The sequence below is a fragment of the Gopherus flavomarginatus genome, chromosome 6, assembly GCF_025201925.1.
Source record: "Gopherus flavomarginatus isolate rGopFla2 chromosome 6, rGopFla2.mat.asm, whole genome shotgun sequence".
Classification (NCBI taxonomy): domain Eukaryota; kingdom Metazoa; phylum Chordata; order Testudines; family Testudinidae; genus Gopherus; species Gopherus flavomarginatus.
The window spans coordinates 119,039,106-119,061,989 of NC_066622.1; the positions used below are offsets into that span (position 1 = coordinate 119,039,106).

Here is a 22,884-nt window from a genome sequence, read left to right on the forward strand (position 1 = left end):
GGTTTTAGGACCAGTGGTTTTCAATAGTATTCAGCTGGGTGGTAATTGAGGAGGGACATAATTTATACCAAAAAGTAAATGTGAATAAGGTAAGGGGAAGATTTGGACACATTATTATACTGAGTTTGCCTATGCATTAGTTCTCAGTTATAGAGCGCTCTGCCCATAGCATTTCCATTGCAGAAGTGAATCCTAAGAAATCAGAATGTTTAAATAACCTCTGGCAGAAGTCGTGGAGTATAAAGAACAAACATGAGCAGAAAAGTAATTCACTTTGCCTCCAGAAGGACTGATCACGGGTGTAAACATGAAATTTGCATCGAGTTTTATTAAAAAGAAAGCCATTAGGTATTGTCACTGAACTGCTATATACTCACAGAAATGCAGCAAGGACAAAGAAGACTAAAGAGAAGTGATAAACCCTCCCTTCTGATATGTAGACCTGGAGCCCTATGAAGCTCTCTCTCCCTCATTGTCCCACAAAATGAGATTTTTCTGCTTTGTATTTTAAGGGGATACTGTCTGGTAGTTTAGGCATAAAATTCAGGTTTTGTAGAAAGCAAGGATTTTATAAGACTGATAAGGCATAAAAATGCTCCCTAACTCCCAGCATGTAATGGCTTACAGGAAGAACCTATCACATGGGTGATCTGAGATGAGGATATAAAAGCAAACAAACTGTTATAGCAGTGGTTATCTAGGGGAAAGATGTAACTCTTTTCTCCAAGCTTGCTAAAAGATGGAAAGATCTTGGGGATTGTTACCCCGTGTTCTGAGACTTTGTTCTTTTCTTTGAATCTTTGTGTTAATAAAGCCAGCCCTGAGGAAAGGGACTTGAACTGGACTATAGTCTGGGCTTTTATTTACCTTTCTTAGCTAATATATCTGCACCACAGACTCAATGTGAACTGAAGTGTTGGCTTAATTATTTTGTAAATTTCAATGGTTATAGCAGTTCTGAGATCTAAAATTTGGCCTGGAGAGACCTAGACATAATAACATTGTGCTGGTGCAGGAGAACCAGAACATGATGTTTCACTGTCCAAGATGGGTAAAGCATGAAAAACAAATATGCAGCAAAAATGCAAATGATATTTTGAAATGTCTTTCCATTTTAGTAGTCCACTCAACCTTGAAGGTCCACTGGAAAGAAATCTCAGGGTGACATTCCATTGTGTTGTCTGTAGTGTGATATTATGTCATCAAAGTCTTCCCTGAGCCACAGATGGTTCATCAGGCTGACGTGGCTTAAAGCATGTCATTTCCCCATAGCCACAGGTACAGATGGGAGTGATGTGGCGAGCATCACTTCCAATCACCTTTGACTTCCCTAACCTATGGATCAGGTATTCCTTTTGCAGCTGGGTAAATTGGAAGCAGACTGTCAGTGTGAGATTGAGTGAGACTCAAATCCACAATCTCCAGGACTGTAGTCAAGCACCTAGACCACTTGGCTACCACACTTCGATGCACTCTGATTATAGTGGCTGTCTGTGTCTCCAGTCTATGCTGCCTAGTCTCTCTTCTGCCTGGCTGCTGAGAGGCAAGAGGAGTGTCTGTCTCCGATATACGTCTTTCATTTGCTTGCTTCTGAGCTGCTTGGCTCTTGTAACCTCTTGGTTCATTTGTTCAGCACTATCATACCCCTTCCTGTGTGTTAAGTGGTGGGGACAGTGCACTTATAATGGGCTTACCTGGGAACAGGCAGAGTAAGAAGAGTTCTGATTAAATGCGTGAACCCTGCAAGAACTGATTGTAGGGCCCAAAATGAGTATTACAGACTTAGGTGTTATCAGCAAATAGAGATAGGCCAATGTTGGAATGCTGTAGAAAATTTAGCTGTGCTGTAAGCGGATGCAGGGGCGGCTCTAGCCATTTCACTGCCCCAACCACGGCGGCACGCCGCGGGGGGCATTCTGCTGGTCGCCGGTTCCGCGTCTCTGGTGGACCTCCCACAGACGTGCCTGCAGAGGGTCTGCTGGTCCAGTGGCTCCAGTGGACCTCCCGCAGGCATGCAGGTGCCTGCAGGAGGTCCACCGGAGCCACCTGCTGCCCTCCTGGCAACCGGCAGAGTGCACCCTGTGGCATGCTGCCCCAAGCACGCACTTGGCGTGCTGGGGCCTGGAGCCGCCCCTGAGCAGATGGAATTTGACTGAAATCAATGGAGTTGTGCCTGCTTACCTCAGGGCTGAATTTAGCTCCTTGCATCTGATTCCATTTGAATTTCAAAGTTGGATGCAGTGGGGTTTTCCTCTTTGAATCTCTGGATCTGAATCCACCACTGAGGTTCTGGTGTATGGCTGGACTCAAAAGTGCAGGAGGCCTTTTTTCCAGATCTATTTCAGATTCTGTCCAAGATGGTGGAAAACTAATGAGATCAACTGGTCTAGTGAGATTTCAGTCATTTTGGTGATGAAATCTCACCAGAACATCTCACAAGATGTCAGCACTATCTTACTCTAGTTCTGCCTTAAACTCAGCCTAAACCTAATCTTGATCCAGGTATGAATATTATCTCCTCATCCCATTTCAGTGAGGAAAATGTATTATTTTAAAATATTTGGTTTTTATCTACAGAGTGTCTCTTTAGAAACATCGGCCCAATTGAAAACTGAAGCCTACACCTGCAATAGACAAGAAAACTGTATACAAATATATACACTGGCTTCCTTCAAAAAGAGCAAGGTTAATGAAAAGAAGGTAGAAAGCCTGAGGAACGTTCTGTTTCTTGTATCATTGGTTTGCATGAATAGGGCATGACAGGGCATGGCTGTGCTCAGGTCACGCTGTGCCTCAGGAGTGTTATGAGGCCGGACGGGAAGCCAAAGATTACATTTCAGTGGAAAGTTTGACTTTTCTGTTGGTGGGGAGGGTTTTGAAAAGTCTATCATCATCAGTGGTAGTTAAAACAAAGCAGTCAGATTTGAAAATAGACCACCCATGAGTGGACAAACTGAGGGGGACCAGAACAGAAGGAGAACTTCAGATGACCTTAAAACCCTGTTTAAAACTCTATTGTTTCTTTTTTTTTTTTTTTTTTTTTTTTTTTTTTTTGCACAGGGAGCTTACCATTATTATACTGTTGCCACACTCTGAAATCCTCACTTATGGCCAGACCAAGACACCTTGGGGGCATGCAGAACAGTGTACACCATAGTATGTCCAACCAAGGAAGAGTACTTTTTGCCTGAACTTGTCATAGTTGCTGCCTCCTGGGTTATGCAGTCCTAGGTGTGTACAGCTTGTTGCAGAAGCATTAATCATTCATTACCTTAGGGAAAGATAATTATTTGTATAGAAATCATGCCCTATTAATAAGAAACTTTGTTTAACTATTTGAATATTGCTGAGTGCTCCAGGCACTGTACATCCTAACTTTCCACTGACTTATAATCAATAATCATGATACTTTGCATTTGTATAACACTTTCCATCTGACAATCTCAAAGCACTTTAGAAACACAATGAATTAAACCACGTGACACCTCTGAAAAGAGGGAAAATATACTTATTCTCTGTAAGTCAGCATTGGTGTTAATGTCATGTGGTTAAGTACTATTGCACCACCTTGTGCGATGGAATGTGGCACAGGAAAGAACAAGAACAAGAGAATAAGTATACCTGAAAGGTATCATCTATGTCCCCGAGCAGGTCCTGACCCATCCTGGAGGGGATGGACAGCTGGTACCAACTATCTCTCCCTCTTTCCCTCTCTGCCACATGGAGGGGAGGGGGAACCAGAAGGGACACAGATCTTCCTGCAGAAGGGAGGCAGATAGGGGAATCCCAGCTTGGACAACTCTTCTCCAATTAGGTGCTGCTCGACCTACTGATGGGAAGGCTTGGAGCCCTATAAACTCCTAGCCAGGCCCCAGCTCCTGCTGCTCCCACTTCAGATTCTCCAACCCAATGAGTCTTCATTTCACCAGTCACTGAAGAGGCAGGAAGAAGAGGAACTCTGGTGGAGCTCTACATCTCTTCCCTTACCCCTAAGGAAAAAGAACTCTCCTCCTTGTATTAGTGGAGGATGGGGAGCTGTGGCTCTCACATGCTCCCTCTTACTGTAATGTCTGCTGAGCAACTCCCTTGCTGGTTTGATGCCAGCGTGCCTTGTTTGGCATCCCTAATGTCAAGGCTCAGGCCTCTGTGAAGTCACTAACTCAGCCACTTCAACATGCTGATCTGATGGTAAGGCTCTCTATGAGGGTTAGCCCCTGTAGTTTGCTGGTCTTTTCTCAAGGGCAGACCTGTGATGTCACTGACTCAACAGTGCTAGTTTGCTGGTCTGATGTCAATGCATAGGCCTTTGTGGTATCATTGACTCAGCTTCTTTAGCTGGCTAGGCTTATGTCAAGATGGAGGAATTTCTGAGGGGAATGACTAGCTTAGTGGTCAAATGTCAGGGAAGGTCATTGGCTCAGTAGTCTACCTTGTAGTGCAGATGCCAAAGCACAGGCCTCTGGGAGCTCATTCTCCAAGAGCTCAAGTTTTCTGGATTGATGTCAAAGCTAAGGCCTCATTGAGGTCACTAGTTCAGCAGCTTTAGTATGTTGGGATGATCTTAAGAGACAGACTTCTGGAAGCTCTCTTTCTCAAACCTCTAGCTTGCTGGTCTGAAGCCAAGGTGTGCATCTTTGTCAAGTTACTGGCTCAGCCCTTTTCACTTTAGAGGCCTGTGTTGAAGTAAAGGCCTCTGTGTGGTCATTGGATCTGCACTTGCAGCTTGCTGGTCTGATGTCAAGTGACAGGCCCTTCTGATGTTACTGGATGAGTACTTCCAGTTTGACAGGCCTTTGTGAAGTTACTTGCTCAGCTCCTACTGCTGGTTACATCTAGAGGTCAAGGCAGAGGACTGTTTGAAGTTACTGACTAGTAACTAGAGATTACTGAGATTACCTCTAGATTGCTGGTCTGATGTCAAGGAATAGGCCTTTATGAGGTCATTGGATCAAGAACGTTAAGCTTTTTGGGTGTATGTGATGGCTTAGTGTTTTGTGAGGCGTCTGGCTCTGGATTCCTAGGATGATCCAAAGCACAAGCTATTGTGAGCTCAGTGCCCTTCATTTGTTGGGCTGATGTGGAAGTCTCTGTAAGGTTACTGGCTCAGCACAGAAAGCACCTAGCAGCAAAGTCAGCATTGAGCAGCATTAACTCTTTATCCAATGGAACTTTGTTGGGACATTTATGTGACAGATGGTTCTCTGCTCCATGCCCAACCACAATGCATCTAGGAGACTTGACCCTATAAAATGCTAGTGGGGACTCCATGGGGATCACCTGGAAGAGGAGATGAATCAGCAGAGCCACAGCTGTCCAGGTTAGGGTCTCCTAAGTTTCCTCTTTGTTTCCACAAGCAAAGGAGATGCTGGTATATTAGAGGCAGTAATGCTCATTTTAAACCTGATTCCCACCTCCTCCTATAGACTGAAAATAGCTGCAAGTGGTATTACAAAAATACTACATACTCCAGAAATGTTATAGGCTTGTGAAAAGAATAGCTTTGAGATCATCGTTTTGTATTTCTCTTGCATTTGCACAAAATTTAAGTGACTATTGGAAAACGGTTTTCTTTAAGAAAGTGGCCTCTCTCTCACAGGGCCAAGAAAGGCCAGGAAAGATTCGCATTTTTTCACAGTGATTAAAGTCAGCAAATCACATAAAATACCACAAAAGTGGTCCAGACACCAGTGAGAGTTTGTCTAGGCACCCCTTGCCTATGTACCAGTCTTCATAACAAAAATACTTGCAAGCAGTAGGAGTTTCCGCTATGTTCTGGCCCCCCACATTTCCTTCCCACCACTGTGACATAGCAGGCTGCATGCTGGTTGTTTGCCGGACTGCATTTCTAGTAGTGCTATATGGATTTGGTTGGCAAAGTGCTTTGGGGTCCTGCCTACAAAACACTTGACAGTGGCTAAGCAGGTGGGAGGCCATTAGTGCTGCTTATATACCAAATATGATTGTTTCAGTATCACTTTGTCCTCCTTCCCACACATCTGTTTATCTTCATCTGTTGCTCCCATGTTATGGGTTTAGATTGTTAGCTCTTTAAGGCAGAGACAGTCTGCACAGAGCCTAGCACAACTGGGTGCCCATCCCTGAATGGGACCTCTAAGTGCTACCAGAATATAAATACACAATAAATAGTACTAAAATGCTGTAATATAGAGATGTAAATCATTGTGATATGCTGGTTAGTGCATCTGTGGCTTGCCTGCCACTGGAGAGATTCAGAAGTGCACAGCTATGGGCCACAGGCCCTATATTGTGTATAGGTTAAGCAGGTTCTTCTTTAGCTTAAGCATTAGGAGGCTGTGCATTTATAGGAGTTCTTGAATTCTATCCCTGCTGTTTATGTGAAGTTCTGAACAGCGTGCCTCAGGGTAACAACTGTGCTTTGTTGCCCTATTGTTACATTGCCCTGCAATTCGGACTATGGGGGTGTGAATAGCAGTGCACACAGAAGTGCTGCACTATACTCGCCTGTGAGGACGCTGCGAGTGCAAACTAAAAGGGTCCTACTTCACGTTAACGTAATTCTTCAAAATGGAATCTGATGTGATTGATTTCTGCGCCTGTACCCACCCACTCTGCCTTTTTTACACTGCACGCTACTTGCACAAAGCCAGGCTATCTGTATTACAAATGTGTGGTTTGATTTTGCCTAAGTATGTGTAATTTTGGTTGCCTGAAGTTCTTTGCTTTTAGCTTTGACAGTTTCCACCTGGTCATTGGCTTGGTCACAGATTTATGTGGAAGCTACCAGTAAATTGTACATTAACTTGACCAATCTAACATGAGAATCTTGAGTCTCTACCATTGGCCCCTTTGAACAGTAAATCATAAGAAAAGAGTATCGATTCTTCCCCCTCCTCACCCCCCAGTTTTGCACTCTGGATGAACCTTGTTCTCACAAGACAATAGTAGGTAATTTTTTTTTTTTTTACAAGCCAGCTGGTCTTTAACTGAACAATCTCAATAACATCCACCACAAACTCTAATCCAAATAAACAAGAAAATATGATTTACAATCTGCAAAGCCAATCAATATCAGTTCATAATGAGTTTTAATGCTTAGCAGCATATTCTCAAATGTTGTTCTTTCATATTGCAATTTATTTTTAATTGCATATTGGGAGAGAAGGGTTTTGTGTTTTTCAGATCATTTATATGAATTATTTTTTCAGTTGCTTTAACCACAATACAGCAAAATGGTGAAAGAGGATTAGGGGAATTATTTAGGAAAAACACTGATTTCTATAATCAGATCTGAGTTGCAATCTGTCTGGTTTTGAATAGTAGTAAATTTGCCACAGAGACTACCAGAAGCTGAGAAATGATTGGGCTACCATTATTGAATATTTGGTAGTCTGCTCAGTACCATGGAAGCCTTACTTGATTTCTTTCTTTTTAATACATATTGGGGCCTTAATTCTAAAGCACTTATTCAGTTTTTAGTCAAGTGAAACTCCCAAGTAAAGACTAAAGTAAAAAGTAAACTAAGACTGAGTAAAAACGGAGTGGCAAGTTGTGGCCCTCGGGATTTGTGGATGGAGGGCTCTTCCTCTCCCCACATGGAAGGAGGAGTCAGCTGACTCCACCACTCCATTGCCTTCTTCATAACGGTTTTGCATGGATTCAGGAATCCACGAGGGGGTGGTAAGCAGTGGAGGTTAGCAGAGGAAAGTAAATGCAATCAGAAAAGTGCCACTCCGTGCTGGGAAACCACTAGCTTGGGAGTTTCTAGCAGAGCCTCACGATGCCCAGAACTGATTTGGAGACACCGGGCCCTTGTGAGATTGGTCCTGGGACATTGGTGGATCCATTTCAGAACCTTAATTTCTTCTTTGTAGGGTACTGTGCCTAGTGACCACTTTTTAATAAAGGAATTCAGAGGAAAGTCCAGAAGTGGAAGCACATGGTGTTCCCTGGCCCCATACATGTATTTCTGCATAGGAAAGTGGTCTGACCATAAGTAAGAATTTCAGAATTTGGCCTATGGATTTACTGGGTGTTTTGCTGGCATAAGAATTGATTAGAAACTGAATGAAGATTTCAGGATTTGGTCCTGATAGAATTAAGTCAGAGTCAGAAGTGGTGCTAACCCATTGCGGGTCCTAAGCAGGAATATCCCCCCCCCCCCCCCCAACATACTAATAGAGGCCCCTCTTGAGTTGCTCTGGGCCCTAAGCAATTGCTTAATCTGCTTAGGCCTAGTGCCAGCTCTGTTCAGAGTAGAGCTCAAGTAGCTACAACATCCGTAGAACTACTGACACTTTGTGTTTGTATGGTGCCTTTCATCTGAGGAGCTCAAAGCTCTTATTCATCTTTAGAACAAATACTAAAACTACAGGAAGGTAGAACACACCAGACTTTGTGGTGGAAGAGCATTATATTTAATTTTTGATAGCACCCTAAAATGACTATGTTTTGTGGATAATTATGTGACTTTTACCATCAGTGCATATCATCAGTGGTGTAATACCCATGTCTCTAGTTTAGTATAGATATCAGAGCTAAAAGGATTTTAAGAACTGTTAACATATTTACACATTTTAATACTGATATTACTCCATGTCATTTTATTTGCATCTTACATCTCATGAAATTTCCTATCATCTCATGTGGTTAAACACAGAGTAAGGTCATGAGCTGCAGTGTAACTTGAAAACAGTTTTCAAAAGTAACATGAATTTGAAGTAAATATACTCCTTAAGTAGCCAGTAGCCAAGTCAAGATTATTGCAGTAATTGCACACAGTTCACAGGCTGATGCGTAGCCAATTGTTTCATTGACTACAGCACCTAAAAGTTGTCACATCTTTTCCCATCCTTTCCTCACAACCTTGCACTTAGCAATCTGGTTTGTGAAAATGCTTTAAAAATGTTTGTGTCTTTCTTTTGTGTATGCAGGGAGTTAACAAGAATTGGAAACTACTGTGGACCCATCCTGTGAGTGAAGCAGATGGGAGTTGGTTCTGTTGAACTTTTCACTTGGGAAAATGCATTAAAAAAGAAGCTTTCCTGGAACATGGCTGATAGTGACCTTTGCCTGTATTGTAATGGATCCCAATGCATGATTTCATTACCATGGTGATGATCTTAACCAAAACGCTGGAAAACAAAGGTGCTGACTCTGTGACATGCAGGACTGAGCTGGTAAGATATGTAAAATCTTAATTACAAACTATCTTCCTGCTACTCGCTGCACTGTAGCTGTATAATATGTAATTCAGATTTAGGGCCAGAACCTCAGTTGGTGTAAACTGGTGTAGCTCCAGACACTTCAGCTGAACTACATCCGTTTACACCAGCTGAGCATCTGGGCCTTAGTAAATAACAGGAATGCTGTGGTTTTAGTATGTGAATCTCAGCAAAGCATTCAATCTAATGCCATAAAATAAACACATTAAAAAACTGGATAAACACCAACTAGATGAATAGCTTGGATTAGAAGTTGCCTGACTAAGAATGAACAGATGGTCACCAGTAATAGTAAGATGAGCAAGTGGGGAGCAGTATTAAATGGGGGATGGCAAGGGTCGGTACTGTGTTACTTAACAGTTTTGTTAAGAATCTAGAAAAAAATGCAAATTCAAACACCATCAAATGAGCTGACAGCACAGAAAAATCAGAGAGGCAACAAACACACAGAAAGACCAAATTACATTGCCAAGTGAATTGGGGAGAGTGGAACAGTGGGCTGAGTGTACCTAAGGAAAAGAAATAAATGGCACAGATGCAAATTAGGGGCAACTGCCTGGAAAGCAATGAGTGCAAAAATGACCTGGGGATGATAATAGAGAGCAATCTGAATAGGCTCTCAAAGTGCCAAATAGTCAATGCTAGTCTCAGACATGTTTATATATAGTGGCATTCAGGAGAATTATTCACAGTCTAGAAAGAAATTAGAACAAGGTGCTGTTGCCTGGAAAATGCTTTGGGAGTTTCAGAAAAGATTCACAAGTACAAATACTCCTCTCTCTCCTGCCCCCCACCCCCCAGAAGAAGCAGAGAGCTCCACCCTCTTAACTGACAGATCCTCCAAAGATCAATTCAGATTGTGGAGGACCTGCAGAAAGCAACGGGCAGCTGCCTATTGCACAGCTGACGTCCCCATGGAAGGAGGAGGAGCTTCGGCGGGGTTGGAGGAAGCACGTTGCAGAGGCTGAACTTCACCCTTCTGTGGGCACAGGGTCCCCTCTGAGAGCAATACAGGCATACAGGAGGCATACCACTCAAATGTCCCCCAAAAAGGAAGTGAATATGTTCTATGAGGGAGCAAAGTCCTTGTCTGAACATACATTGTTTTGGTCAGCCAATAAAGGAAAAATATGAAAAACATGATGAAATTTAACTGGTCTGAAAGATTCCCCCAGGCAGGCCTTCTGCAAACCATTGACTAAAGTTCACTTGAAAGTCATTGGATTAAGAGGGTGGGCAAAGGGAAGTGACAACGGGTCATGTACAAGCTACTAATGAGATTTGGTGGCTGTGGGAGACTCACTGGTTTGGGATGAGTATAAATTATTCTATGCACTATGGATCCATATGGTGCCAGACCACTGTAAAACAACAAAAGCAGCCCTTCCATTCCCTTTGCTGGGGGCAAAGTTGTTAGCTTTTGAAATACTGCAGACTAGTTAGAATGTAATTGCCTCACTGCAGGGCCCTTGGTTATTAATTGTTTGTTAGCACTTTTGGTGCTATGTAAATACAATAATAAAAATTGCTCTGGATATACATTTCTAATTGCCTGGGACGTTACATTGGCACAGATGTTCCCACAGGGGCCTGATCCAAAGTCCACTGAATACAGTGGGAGTCTTTGTAATGACTTCAGTGGGCTTTGGATCCCGCTCAAAGAATGGAAACCAAACAATGAAAACTGAATAAAATCTAAAACCACATATAGAAAACAAAAGACCGAAAAAACCCTCCAAAACTCCCCCAGTGAATTAGTTCACCGTTTTACTTCCCAGTTTTGATGTAAAACTCAAATCTTATGAAATGGCAATTGCACTTAGTATAGGAACATATGTCATTTCAAAATGTTTCTTTCTTCCTCATTTTTAGACCTTAATTTTTGTCTCCGAACAGAACTTGCTCTTCTTTGATATTTGCTAGGCGGATGTATGCTGTGAACAACTGTTTTACTAGTGTTTGTTCTCTTTTCAAGTTTGCTCTAGTTTGGCCTTACTTTTGATACAGCTATTTGTCATCTTTGTTCTCTGGTTACTTCATACTGGCCTGTAAATAAATTAGGTCCCAATGGATAAATGTTTCTACTTTGCCTGGGAAGTGACAGCATGCTTCAAAAAGGTGGCCAAACATTTACTTACAACTTAAATGGCTTTTTCACATCTGCACAATTAGCATTTTCTGCCTCCTTAACACCTTGTAAGGTATATGGTGTGCATATTTATTAGGGTCATTTTCATTAGATTATTTTTATAATGGATTGTCAGCAGTAATCACAGTATAGTTATGTAAATGGCCAACATTCAAAATACGAATTGGGAGAGAAGTAGGTGCATATGCAGTTGCCTAAACCCAGATAAAATGCAAATGTGGCAGAGCAGATCACCCTGGAATTTATTTTGGTGCTGGTACTTAAGTAAAAGTATCATTACTAAAGTCAAGTAAGATGCAGGTGCCGGGGGAAAATATCAGAAGCAGAATAGGGACATTTTTGGGACAGCAGAAGAATGGTGACCATGATAGGAATTGCTAACGTATTCTGGACCTGTAGCAAGCATATTGATTTATTGCATTTAAAGCCGAAGTTTGATCATGGCAGTTTTTAGGAGAAGGCTTTAGATGATTATGCTGTCAAGGGAAAAATTGTTGGAAAGGGTGTTTAAATAGAAAACATCACAAAGTCACTGGAATTGGTTTGTCCCCGTATAACATGGATGTTTCCATTTTCAGTGTAAATAAGAAGAACAATCCAAGTGCTATGAGCATCATTTGAAGAAGAGCTGTAGTGCGGGAGCCCATCTTTGCAAACACAAGCCATGTTAAACATGGTCTTTTAGTATCTAAATGGGAAAATTTAGTGAGCCTCTAAGAAATTCAAAATCCCAATAAGTCCACTGGTCTCTTGTTTGTCCCAGCACAAAATTATTGCTGAACTCCCCCTCTTTGTTTAGTTTCCCCAGTAGTTTAGGGTCCTGAGTCCAGCCATGAGTAGTCCCTGATTTCAGTGGAATACTCACACCCAGGAGTAAGGGCTTGCATGACTGGATCCCAGTGCTGCCACTTTGCAGTTCTTAACAAAGCTTAATTAACTGAAGGAAATATGGAGGGAGGATGGTCAGTTGGTTAATGAACAAGACTGGGTCTTAGGGAATTTCAGTTCTGTCCCCAGCACAGCCACTTGAATTCTTTGGGCAAGTCCCTACCGACTGCCACTCTTGCTCATGTTAACTAGTCCTACTGAGTGCTAACTCAGCAAGAATAGGGATGGTGGAATTGGGCCCTAAAGTTCAGAATAACTTCAGATGAGTTAGTCAAGTCTACGAGAAGTGAATAGCTTTTCTGGTTGTTTTCAGCACACTCCAAAGATGAGTCAAGGACCTACTCTCTTCTCCTGTGGAATTATGGGTAAGTAACAAATTTCTTCAATATTTACTGAATCTCTGCTCCAGTCATTTAATCAGTGACCTTTCATAACTGCAGGGTGTAAAGGGAAAGCTTTGTTTTTGTTTTTTTTTTCTGACGGGCGGAGGGAAGGAGGAAATCTTAGTAAGAATGTATTCTAGAATTGTTTCCTACTAATCACAAGCTCTGTTGCACTTTTTCTCTAAACACAGTATCTGAACTTAGAAAGGCCCCAGGGCCCTTTACTTTGGAAGCCACATAGCTATTTGTTTATCTACTGTATGCTACACCTCATGGCATTCAGTTGGGGAGCAGTGTGTTCGTTTCCAGTTGGACAACCTGTATCTTCAGCTATATGTAAGCTCAGCGTCATCCCAAGCAATAGAATCTACTTAGTCATTCATCTTTTCTAATTATTGCCACGTGCATTTAACTGGGACAGTTGCAAGCGATTCAATGCAAAGCCTTTCATGATTCTAAAAAATGGCTATGTGGCATAGCCCCTGTGTCTAAATGGCATGTCCAGTTGTGCCTGTAAGCCTGGTCGAAGAAGTTCACAGGTAGGAAATAAGTTAGTGTCTGCTGTCATGCACTACCCACCGGCTCCATTGGTGATTGATAAATAAGTGATTTACCTTGTTTTTCTAAATACTTTTGTGACAGTCAGCAGCAACCCCCTAACAGCTAGTAGTCTTATAAAGCTGGCAACCATTAGAAGAAATGGGACACCTCACGGACACAGTAGCCTAAACTTTTGAACTGTCTTCCCTTATTGGTCTTGAGGCAGTTAAAGCTGGTCCTAAGCCAGTTTTTGCTGAGCAGATTGCAAAAGTGCAGGGTTTGCTAACCACCAATCAAAATGCTAACACGACCAAAACTTGTGTGTGACTGTGTATAAAAAATACTTGGTTTTTGTATGGAGTAGAGTTTTTTTGTACCAAGGTACAGAACTCTCCTTTCTTCTGCAGAATAAAGCAACGTTTCCTTATCCCTGTCTGGCTGTCATTGGCTCTCAGCTAGGCGGACCAGACATTTCGGTAACAGTTTCTGGCACCCCAGATGGGATACTGACAAATTTGAGGAATTACAATGCCTGGCTTTAAGGTTATAGGCACTGGTTTTGTTTGGAGAGTACTTAAGTTTGTTTTTAAAGGGCCCTATAGGGAGGCTTTTACCTTTTGTTTGAGTTGCTTGAATAGGATTGAGTCCGCAGGCAGGATTGAGTTTTTTGAAGTCTGGGTTAGAACAGCACATAGCTGAGGAAGCTGGTTTTGAGGTAACCAGAGGATGATTTTATTATTTGAAAAAAAAATTTGAGCATGCAATTTACACAACAAGTTTTTGCTTAAGAGATTAACTGGGGAATCCAGAGCTAGCAAAAAGGCATGGGAGGCAGAGACACCAGAGATTTTTATACTAGCTTTTTGCAACACAGAACAGTTAAATGGCTTTTTGCCTATACTTATTACCGGAATATTTTTATTTATGACACTTTTTTTTTTGGCTTGACAGTAACAGTGGAGAGGGCAGCCCCAGAGTTTAGAAGACAAGAATAAATGGGTTTTTTTAAAGTTAGACGGACCTGGGGGTCATTGGGAACAAACATAAGTGGTAAAATTATTAGAATAGGTGACAGAAGAACTTCCTGGTTGCCGTTATTTTTTATTGTTGTTAATGTTTGGTTTTTTTACAGTTATCTGGTGTTGCGGTGGGTCTGGGCGGTGGGGCTGCTGCCCAGTGGGTTGGTATGGGCATTCCCTCTTCCAATGACCAAGCTGCTTACAATAGTTATATATATTTTTGGCGTGTTTTGGGGCCTTCCCTCTGTTTGTCTTAGGTTGCTTTTGGGGGTTTTTTTTAACTTTTTTTGTTTTTTATTTTTAGCATTTATAAGAGCCGCTAGCATTTTTACCTGCTTTGTTTTTTGTATTTCTTTTTTTGTGTTACATATATGAGTGGCAACGCTTACCAGTTTTATTAGGGATTTTTTTTTAGCGCTTTTAAGTTGCTGTAACTGTCAGCAGCCACTCCCTAACAGCTAGTAGCCTTATAGTAGCTGGCAACCATTAAAAAAAATTGGACACCTCACGGACACAGTAGCCTAAACTTTTAAACTGTCTTCCCTTATCGGTCTTGAGGCAGTTAAAGCTGGTCCTAAGCCATTTTTTGCTGAGCAAATTGCAAAAGTGCAGGGTTTGCTAACCACCAATCAAATGCTAACACGACCGAAGCCTGTGTATAAGTGTGTATAAAAAATTCTTAGTTTTTGTATGAAGTAGAGTTTTTTGTACCAAGGTACAGAACTCTCCTTTCTTCTGCAGAATAAAGCAACCTTTCCTTATCCTCGTCTGGCTGTCATTGGCTCTCAGCTAGGTGGACTCGACATTTTGGTAACACTTTGATGCTTTTGCTTATTTTTAGAGTATTCGTACAATACATATCTTGCATGTCTTTTGGAGAAGAGACAGTTTTTTTATTCTGTGTTTTGCACAGTTCCTAACACCAGGGGGTCATGGGTCAATGACTGGGGCTCTTAGGTGCTATCACAATTCAAATAAATAAACATCAATATTATCAGTAAAAAAGAATACCTCCAAGCCAAAAGTTTTTGGACAAGCCTCTGCTAGTAAGGACAGTTGCTTATTTGGTCCTTTTTTGTCTCTGCCACGAGCATGGATTGTATTGTACAACTTCTAAGTGATCCAGAGTGCATCACTTTTTATGCAGAACTGCTATTGACTTCCAGGGGAGTTTGGTGCATGGACTGACGATCCTGAGGGGCCAATCAGACTGAAAGATGTGGCATTGTACTGTGCTCAGTGGGCATTGTAATGTGCAGAGTGACTCGCTAGGCACTGGGCTAAGATCTCCAAACCCAATTAAAATTTTAAGTGGCGACTGAATTAAACTACTTGATATGAAAGCCAATGCTTTAAAAACAGAGATGCTGCTCCCTCTATTAACAGACGTAATTCTCGTTAGTGTTAATGGGAGCTGAGTACATGCATTAAGGGAAGACATTTTCCAAGCCTCCAGATAACTAGAGCCATCTGAAGTGGGGGGGGGGGAAGAGATAAAATAATTTTGATTTTCCAAATGAAAGTCACAAGATTCAAAGTCAAGAAGTGACAGAAACCATCAGTTCCCTTTATTCTGCCTGTCAAGAATAAACAAGGAACAAAGAATACTCAATCAGTTGGGTTAGCCTTGTGATAAGGCATTTACAGAACTGTCAACAAATATGAAGGGGCTAAGCCTAACTGAAAAACAGCTTGTTAATAGCTTTCTACAAAGCTGTTAGGATCTGAGCTAAACTGTGCTGGTCTTTCTTGTGTGCCAAATTATCCTGTTTCCAAGGGAACCTAATCTTACCTCCTTGACCACAGCTCACCATGTAATTGTCTTTGTCATGCCCAGTCAAGAAGAGTGAGTCTCATTGGCATGTGAGGGCATTATTTTGTTTTTAGGCATCTTTCCCAATGCATTTCTTGATGTCTTCAAACTTGTGCCAAGATCACAGACCAATTCAGTGTTGAAACTTGTTCAATGTTTTAAGTCCGTTCAGTGATTATAGTGGCACTGAATTTGAAATTGGTTGATTATTTCAGATCAGCTGGCCAGGTTCCTGCTTGTGAAAAGCAGAGAGAGAAATAAATACATTGAAGTGGAGGCCAAGAATTACAGTCCCATGTAAAACCTGTGGGGATTGGAGAGAACTTGGCTGGATTTCTTGTCGTTTCAGTCAGGGTGTCTTAAAAAAATGATCCTTTTGGATTCCACTGGAGGCAGTGAATGGAGAGGGAGATATTGCTGGCCAATCTGTGGAGCAAACTGGCATTACATTTTGAGAAGGAAATCCATGCCAACCTCTTGGCTTCAAGGAAGAGGCCATGAGGTTGACCACAGGGAACTGAAAAGTGTCAAGGAATGAAGTGGTGCCGAGTGGTGGAGAAGAGCATGTCCCTTCTTTTTCATTTGTGTATACCTTTGGCTGCTATATACTTTGGCTGCAATTTCTTCAGAACTCAAGACCAGCAAGTTAGTTTTTGGATGGGAGCCATGAAAGAAAAACCCAGAATGCTCTAAGTGATTCTGTAAGTGGGTTTCTGGTTTGAATAAATATTGAACCAATACCCCATTTAGGTGACAGTGTGATATGAGAGTTATTGTCTTAAAGATGAGACAAAGTAAAACTCTTTGTACCCTGCTGTAGTAGGGATCCCATTGGCTAAGACAAAGTGTGGTAAAACAGTTAAGTCTTTCACTGCTTGCTGAAGCTTGTCAAACCTAGTTTCTGACAGGCTGCCAGGAAGAGTGAGGTCCTGAAGCATGGGCTCTCTGCAGAGAATACCTTGCAGTTGTTTTGGAGAGTATGTCTCCAAGAAGGAATAGCAAGATTGTAACCACTGGAACAAGGCAAGAAGAAAGAGGCTATGTATCAGAGATCTGGGACTGTTTGTGACCAACACTTTGAACTGCACTTGGGAACAAATAGCCAGTGCAGAGTATGGGGCATTTGGGGCTCTTCCAGTCAAGAGGTGAGGTGCTCTTTGTGCACCAGCTGAACATTCCAGTTGCATTTCAACAATAGCCTGGAGGACAGTGGATTTCAGTAATTTAGTTTCAGAGTGACAGAGGTGGAGATCACTAGAATAACATCTGCATCAGAGCGTCACAGCTGTCTGGACAACCAAAAAAAACCAAACAAGTATGTTGTGCCACAGCTTACACCTGATAATCCAGAAGCCTGTCTGGCTTCATTCTGACTCTTAGTCTATTACTAAGGTGCAAAGCTTGGACATGAGCCTCCAACAGAAGACAATTTCAGGTTCTTGCCCATTCCTCCAGATGTTCGCCCCTCTCTACCAGCATCACCTCCGCCTTATTCTGATGGAGCCAAGGTTGTTTTACTCTCATCCACATCTCTACTTCTCACAGGTCCTGGGAGAACTTGGAGAACACAAAATTCAGGGTTGCTGAAAATTAGATGTAGAGAGGAGTGTCATGTTCCTACTAATGGCACTGCCAGCCAAAGCATCTTATGGTCTCCCTTGGCATCTGCACATACACACTAAACACACTGGGTGAAGTCAGAATCCTGCAGGATGCTGCATGTGAAAGTCTGTGAGGATGGAGAGTAAAATACTTATTACTATTCTCAAGAGGAAAGAATGAAGCCCAACCTAACTTCATGCATAGTGGCATTAAAGGCTGTGAATAAACTTAATAAAAACATAATGGACACAACTACGTCAGCTGCCAGATGGAGACTGTAAAAAAAGAGTAGCATTCCCATATTACATACCAGGGTCTTAATCCAAACATAAAGGGACTAAGATTTCCCAACATCACTTTATCAGAAATATTTCCCATCAGTAGGAGGTTAGAGACCATGTTATAACTGGAACAGTTTATGGCCATTAAATGCACCATAGTACTTTTCAGACAAGTAAGGCTGCTGTTAGTTCTAGTGAAATTCTGATTTGGGTAATTACATTTGGCCTGTGTAAACTGACCAGCAGTTTCAACAGGATATGGTATTCTGCTTCATTTCCTTGCCCTAACTGATGGCTAGTGTTGCTGAGCACTGTTAAACAGCTGCCATGTTACACCTCAGAAGGCTGACTGCAGTTCACTGGTGGATGGAATGGTATAATAATTTGCAAAACCCTTTAAGATTCTGCAGACTGAGAAGTGCTACCCAACTGGAGGATCTTGTCATTCATTCATGGACCCTCTTCCCGTTGGAAATAAATTATTTTAGACGATTATAACAAATGAATCAATATGAAAATGCACACAAAAGCTTTGCAATTGTCATATCAATACATCATACAAATGTTTTGTGAAGGAGGAAAAGATACTGAAGACTACCCGGGGGGTAGGAAGGCAGGAGAAGAGAATGAACTAGAGCTTGTAAATCATCTATATAATTTAGATATTTATAAAGCACTAAACATTATGAGAATCTATAAGAAACATTAAGCTTTATAAAGAGCCATTAACGAAAGATTTGATAAGTCAGAAAATCTAACATCAAAACCATTTTCCAAATGGCCTAAAGAATCTTGTTTTTTATTTTGACATAAACAAGAAATGCTCTCCCAGTGTAATAATAATAATACTAAAAAGATTGGTTCTGATTTTTATAGCTTTGCTTTGCTAGAAAGGGGACCAAAGCTGAAAAATCTACACCTATAAATTCAGCCCTGAGAATGAACACTTTCTTGCACCTGGCTTGAGTGGTCCTTGAAACATCAGGGAATACAAGACATTTCCTATTAGGAAACAGAATTTTTCCATTTCCCTCCCACACAGCCAGCAGTACATGCCCACAGTCAAAAGGCATGGAAATGTAATGGAATCTGAGCCAGAGATAGAAGCCATTTTTTAGAAAGTTTGGTTATTGACTCTTGATTCAGATTTTCTGTATCTGAGAGGGTTGGGATGGTAAAATCTTTTAAAGAGTTTAATAATATAGTAACATCATCAACAAATTCTTCCCAACTAGATATTGAAGGAACACCCAGTATCTGAATGTCCAGTATCAGACACCATTGTGATGGATGGCTGAATAGGAAATTAGATACATACTTTACTAAAGCTAACGTTTCAGGCTGTGCATCAGAGCATTAGCCAAATCCAGTCAGTCTTTTATTTTTATTACGATAGCAGCAAGGTCTATATCAGGGCCTCATTGTGTTAGGCACCGTAGACGCAAAGTAAAGACATCTTACAAAGGGCGTAAGCTCTAAGGAAAGAGGACAGAGAAACAGAAATAGGCAGACAAAAATAATAACTAAGTAACATTTCATAACTAAAGAACTCTTTGCTCAGCAGAAAATCAGGCTCATAGTTTCTAAAAAAAAGTTTATCTGTGATGATTGTGTTAGGCAGTTACTGAAAGGAGAAGGATTTTGCATGAGGAAACTAAATGACAATGTGAGGTGCAAAACTACAACCCCCAAGTAAAAATAATGTGCTTATTTTTGGTAAGTTTATGAAACTCATCGTTTTGGTTCATCATGTTCAATAAGGATTGTTGAATCATATATTAATTCTTTATAAAATGCACTTTAAAAAAGCAGCCTGCCCTGTTCCTGGAGAATTTACCCAGAATTCATTTCAATTTAATACTTTGTCAGGAATGAGTCCACAATAAAATATGGTGGTGAAGAAAATTCTGAATTTCGTGCATTCGGCCTCTGACACTAGAAGTGGGACTGGAGCAAAGTTTCTTTAAAATCCATGGGCATGATTCTACTCAAAGTGAATGGAATTGATGTCAGTGGGATTACTTTAAGAAGCAAGCATGCCCACTGGTGGTTGCACCACTGGGGCTAGTGTTAGTAACGTGGCTACATGAAACTGGTTCTGAGCTCTACAATGAGGAAAGCCAAGAAGTCAGAAGAAAAACTGATAATGAAATAAAAAAATAAACCAAAGCAAAACTCGAGCCTTTAACTTCAGACATCATCATATTAACCTTATACGAGATGGCAAGGGTGAAGACAATCCTTGTTGCAAGGGCTATAGTCATTTTAAGACTGCTAATCTGGAAATGTTGCCTTTTTATTTGAACAAGACTGTTTTGCAGCTCTATTTCCCACAATAAGGTATCATTTTCCCTTCTAATCCACACCTTCTATTTCTGAACTAAAATTTCCTTTGAAAACAGCTTGTCTGTGGAAGGTTCCATCTAAATGACTAATTGCTGTGTACTTGTAACAGGAAATATTGCTCAGAAAGCAGCTACAACTCTATATGCATTGCCTAGGCTTTGCTTTTCAAGCTAGCATAACCATGAGAGCTCTGTTCAGATTTGCTCAGACGTGTATTTGTGTGTGAGTGTGTATGCATGTGTGCAGTGTATCTAGTAGCACCTGAAAACTAGAAAAAAGTGCAGCTAGGTAAAAGAATAGGGAGACATTTAACTCCACCAAGATTGGGAGAGCTGTATAGAGGGACATATTAAAGAATGAAAGAATCTTTTTGCTGAAAAAAGTAGGGACTTTCCCTCTTAAATAAAGACAGTTGGTACGAATGGTGTGCAGACTCCAGACTTGATTTGTCATGTTTGTTCTGAAGAGAGAGATTTTGGGGCTATCATTTTCATTTCCCACTGAAGCATAGCTGCATGCATCATATTTTAATCTTGTTTGTGAAACAGGAAAGCAGGAGTACTGGTGTGGTTCTATGTCATTGCCATCAATTAATTACAGCCATTAAATTTGTTCCACATTTAGAAGCCAGCTCTTGCACATAAACAGGGGACAATGGAAAATACAGACAGCCTTTTCCCCTGTGCACAAAACGCAGAAGAGACTGAAATTTAAGTAAAAGAATATGTGAGAAAGTGAATTAAATACAAACTTATCACAAACAAGACATGCACAAAAAGAAGTGTTTGTAAATATGTGTTGTTAAATTGGGATCTAAACAGAATTCATATGCCAATTTTTTTTTTAAATTGATTGAAACCCATAATTACTTTATGAGTTGCTCTAATAAATTATTGATTAATGTAAATTATTTCACAGGAAAAGAACATAAAGGAAACAAGAGCAGAAGGATCATCCATTATGTATAAAAAGGAACTGTAAAAATATTATAGCAGCACATTTGTGTCGCTATAGTTAAAGTTGTGTCAGCATTTTAATTGTAAACCCTTATTTTCTGTGGTTTATAACTTGGTTTTTAAAATTTACACTGTGTCATCTGAGAAACATATTTTTAGTTACACTAATTTAAAAAGCATGAGGCCATTTTGAAGCTGTAGGGTTGGAAAAAATGGCAAAGTTTCCTGTGCTTTTTACTTGTGTGTGTGTGTGTGCGCGCGCTACAGTAATTCAGAATCAGGTCAGTTATTTCATATGAAATTTTGTGGGACCCTAGTTAGTCTGTAATGTGGATTAAACCCTTTTAAAATGGCCACCTTAAATTTGGCTACTGTGATAATGCAATTTCATATTTTAGATGTTTAAAAAAAAGTCTCTCTCCTCCTCCCTGACCCTCATGGGAGTTGAGTGAGTTCCTGCCCAGTGAAGTGCCCGCAGAGGAGATGGACTGCTGCATCCATTTGCTGGCTTTAAGGGGTTATTGAGAGGAGCAAAGTCCAGAGCAGTGCTTTCTTTCTCTTTTTTTCCCTCTGGTTGAGAGGTTTTGAAGCTCCAGCCCACGTGGGGCCTCCAATGGGAGTTGGGAAAAGGGGCTTGGGCCACTGCCACTGTGTGCGGGATCCAAGAGATGAGCCCATCCTGGTTCTTCACCACCTGCTTGCTGAAGGCACTTCCAGTACAGTGTCACCTGCTTTAGAAGCGGTGCGAACCTGGCTTTAGAATATGCATGTTTTGTTATTATTTTGGCAGGCTACCAAAATTTCCATGAGACCTGCAAGAGAGAGATGGGAAATGGCAGTTTTTAAAAAGATTCTATCTCAGCAAAAGCTGAACAGAATTTCATGGAATTTTTCAAAGAAATGGCATTTCTGTAGCCCAAGTGTATTTCTCTGCCAACTAACAAAAGACTGCTGCCAACAATGCAGGTGTGAGAAAAAAAAGGTCAAGAGAATCCTTCTTAATGAAAGTGTGAGGCAATCTAAATATAAGAGTCACTGTCAACTCCCCTTATAATATTGGGCCATGACATGCCATTCCATAGAAAAACTTGTAGGAAGGAGATGAGGAGTATGTGGGATTCATGAGGGAAGGAATTTCCCCAGGATTGCTTAGTCAGGGTTCAGCTCTTGTAACCTGTGGATTTCTGGAGATTTACTGCAGTCATGTAATAGAACCACACTAACAGGTTCTCCTGACCTACTGCCCATGAAGGGTACTCTGCTGAAAAGCAAGTACATCCTCATGCTGTATGAAATTTCCATCGATTGCCTAATTGTGATACGAATCTCCGGAGAGCACTGCAGTTTTTAAACCTGGCCTCTCATTTTGTGCCTGCAAATTCTTGTGGGCATAGTTTTGCAAATTTAACTAAATGCAGGCACTGATAATGACAGTGAAATGTGTAACTGGGGGCACATCCATCTACCATCTTTTGCATCTGCAACTAATTGAACCTATAGCTATATTTCTGGGCACAAAGGGGAGGTCAGATATAAAAATGAGGCCCTGACTCATTTTAATGTATTTTGCAGTTTCAAAACAATGTAGAGTTCACCTTTAAATATCAAGTAGGAAATCTCTTCAGGAAAAAAAAATCAAATTGCTTCATCTAGTCACAATATGTCACAAAGCTTTCCCTTTCATGATATATAACGGAAGAAAGG

The 22,884-nt window shown here is 41.1% G+C and overlaps 2 protein-coding genes across 2 annotated transcripts in view; both read left to right on the forward strand.

The window, feature by feature from the left end:
* Positions 1–9,007, forward strand: part of EEF1AKMT2 (EEF1A lysine methyltransferase 2) — a 60,734-nt gene extending 51,727 nt beyond the window's left edge. The window contains exon 7 of the mRNA XM_050959733.1: positions 8,913–9,007. The gene's annotated coding sequence lies outside the window, so the exon portion shown is untranslated. The remainder of the gene's footprint in view (positions 1–8,912) is intronic.
* Positions 9,008–9,064: 57 nt separating this feature from the next.
* FAM53B (family with sequence similarity 53 member B) overlaps positions 9,065–22,884 on the forward strand; it is a 95,285-nt gene continuing 81,465 nt past the window's right edge. The window contains exons 1-2 of the mRNA XM_050959553.1: positions 9,065–9,158; positions 12,554–12,605. Coding sequence (XP_050815510.1) covers positions 9,072–9,158; positions 12,554–12,605 — 139 coding nt within the window. The 5' untranslated portion in view covers positions 9,065–9,071. The remainder of the gene's footprint in view (positions 9,159–12,553; positions 12,606–22,884) is intronic.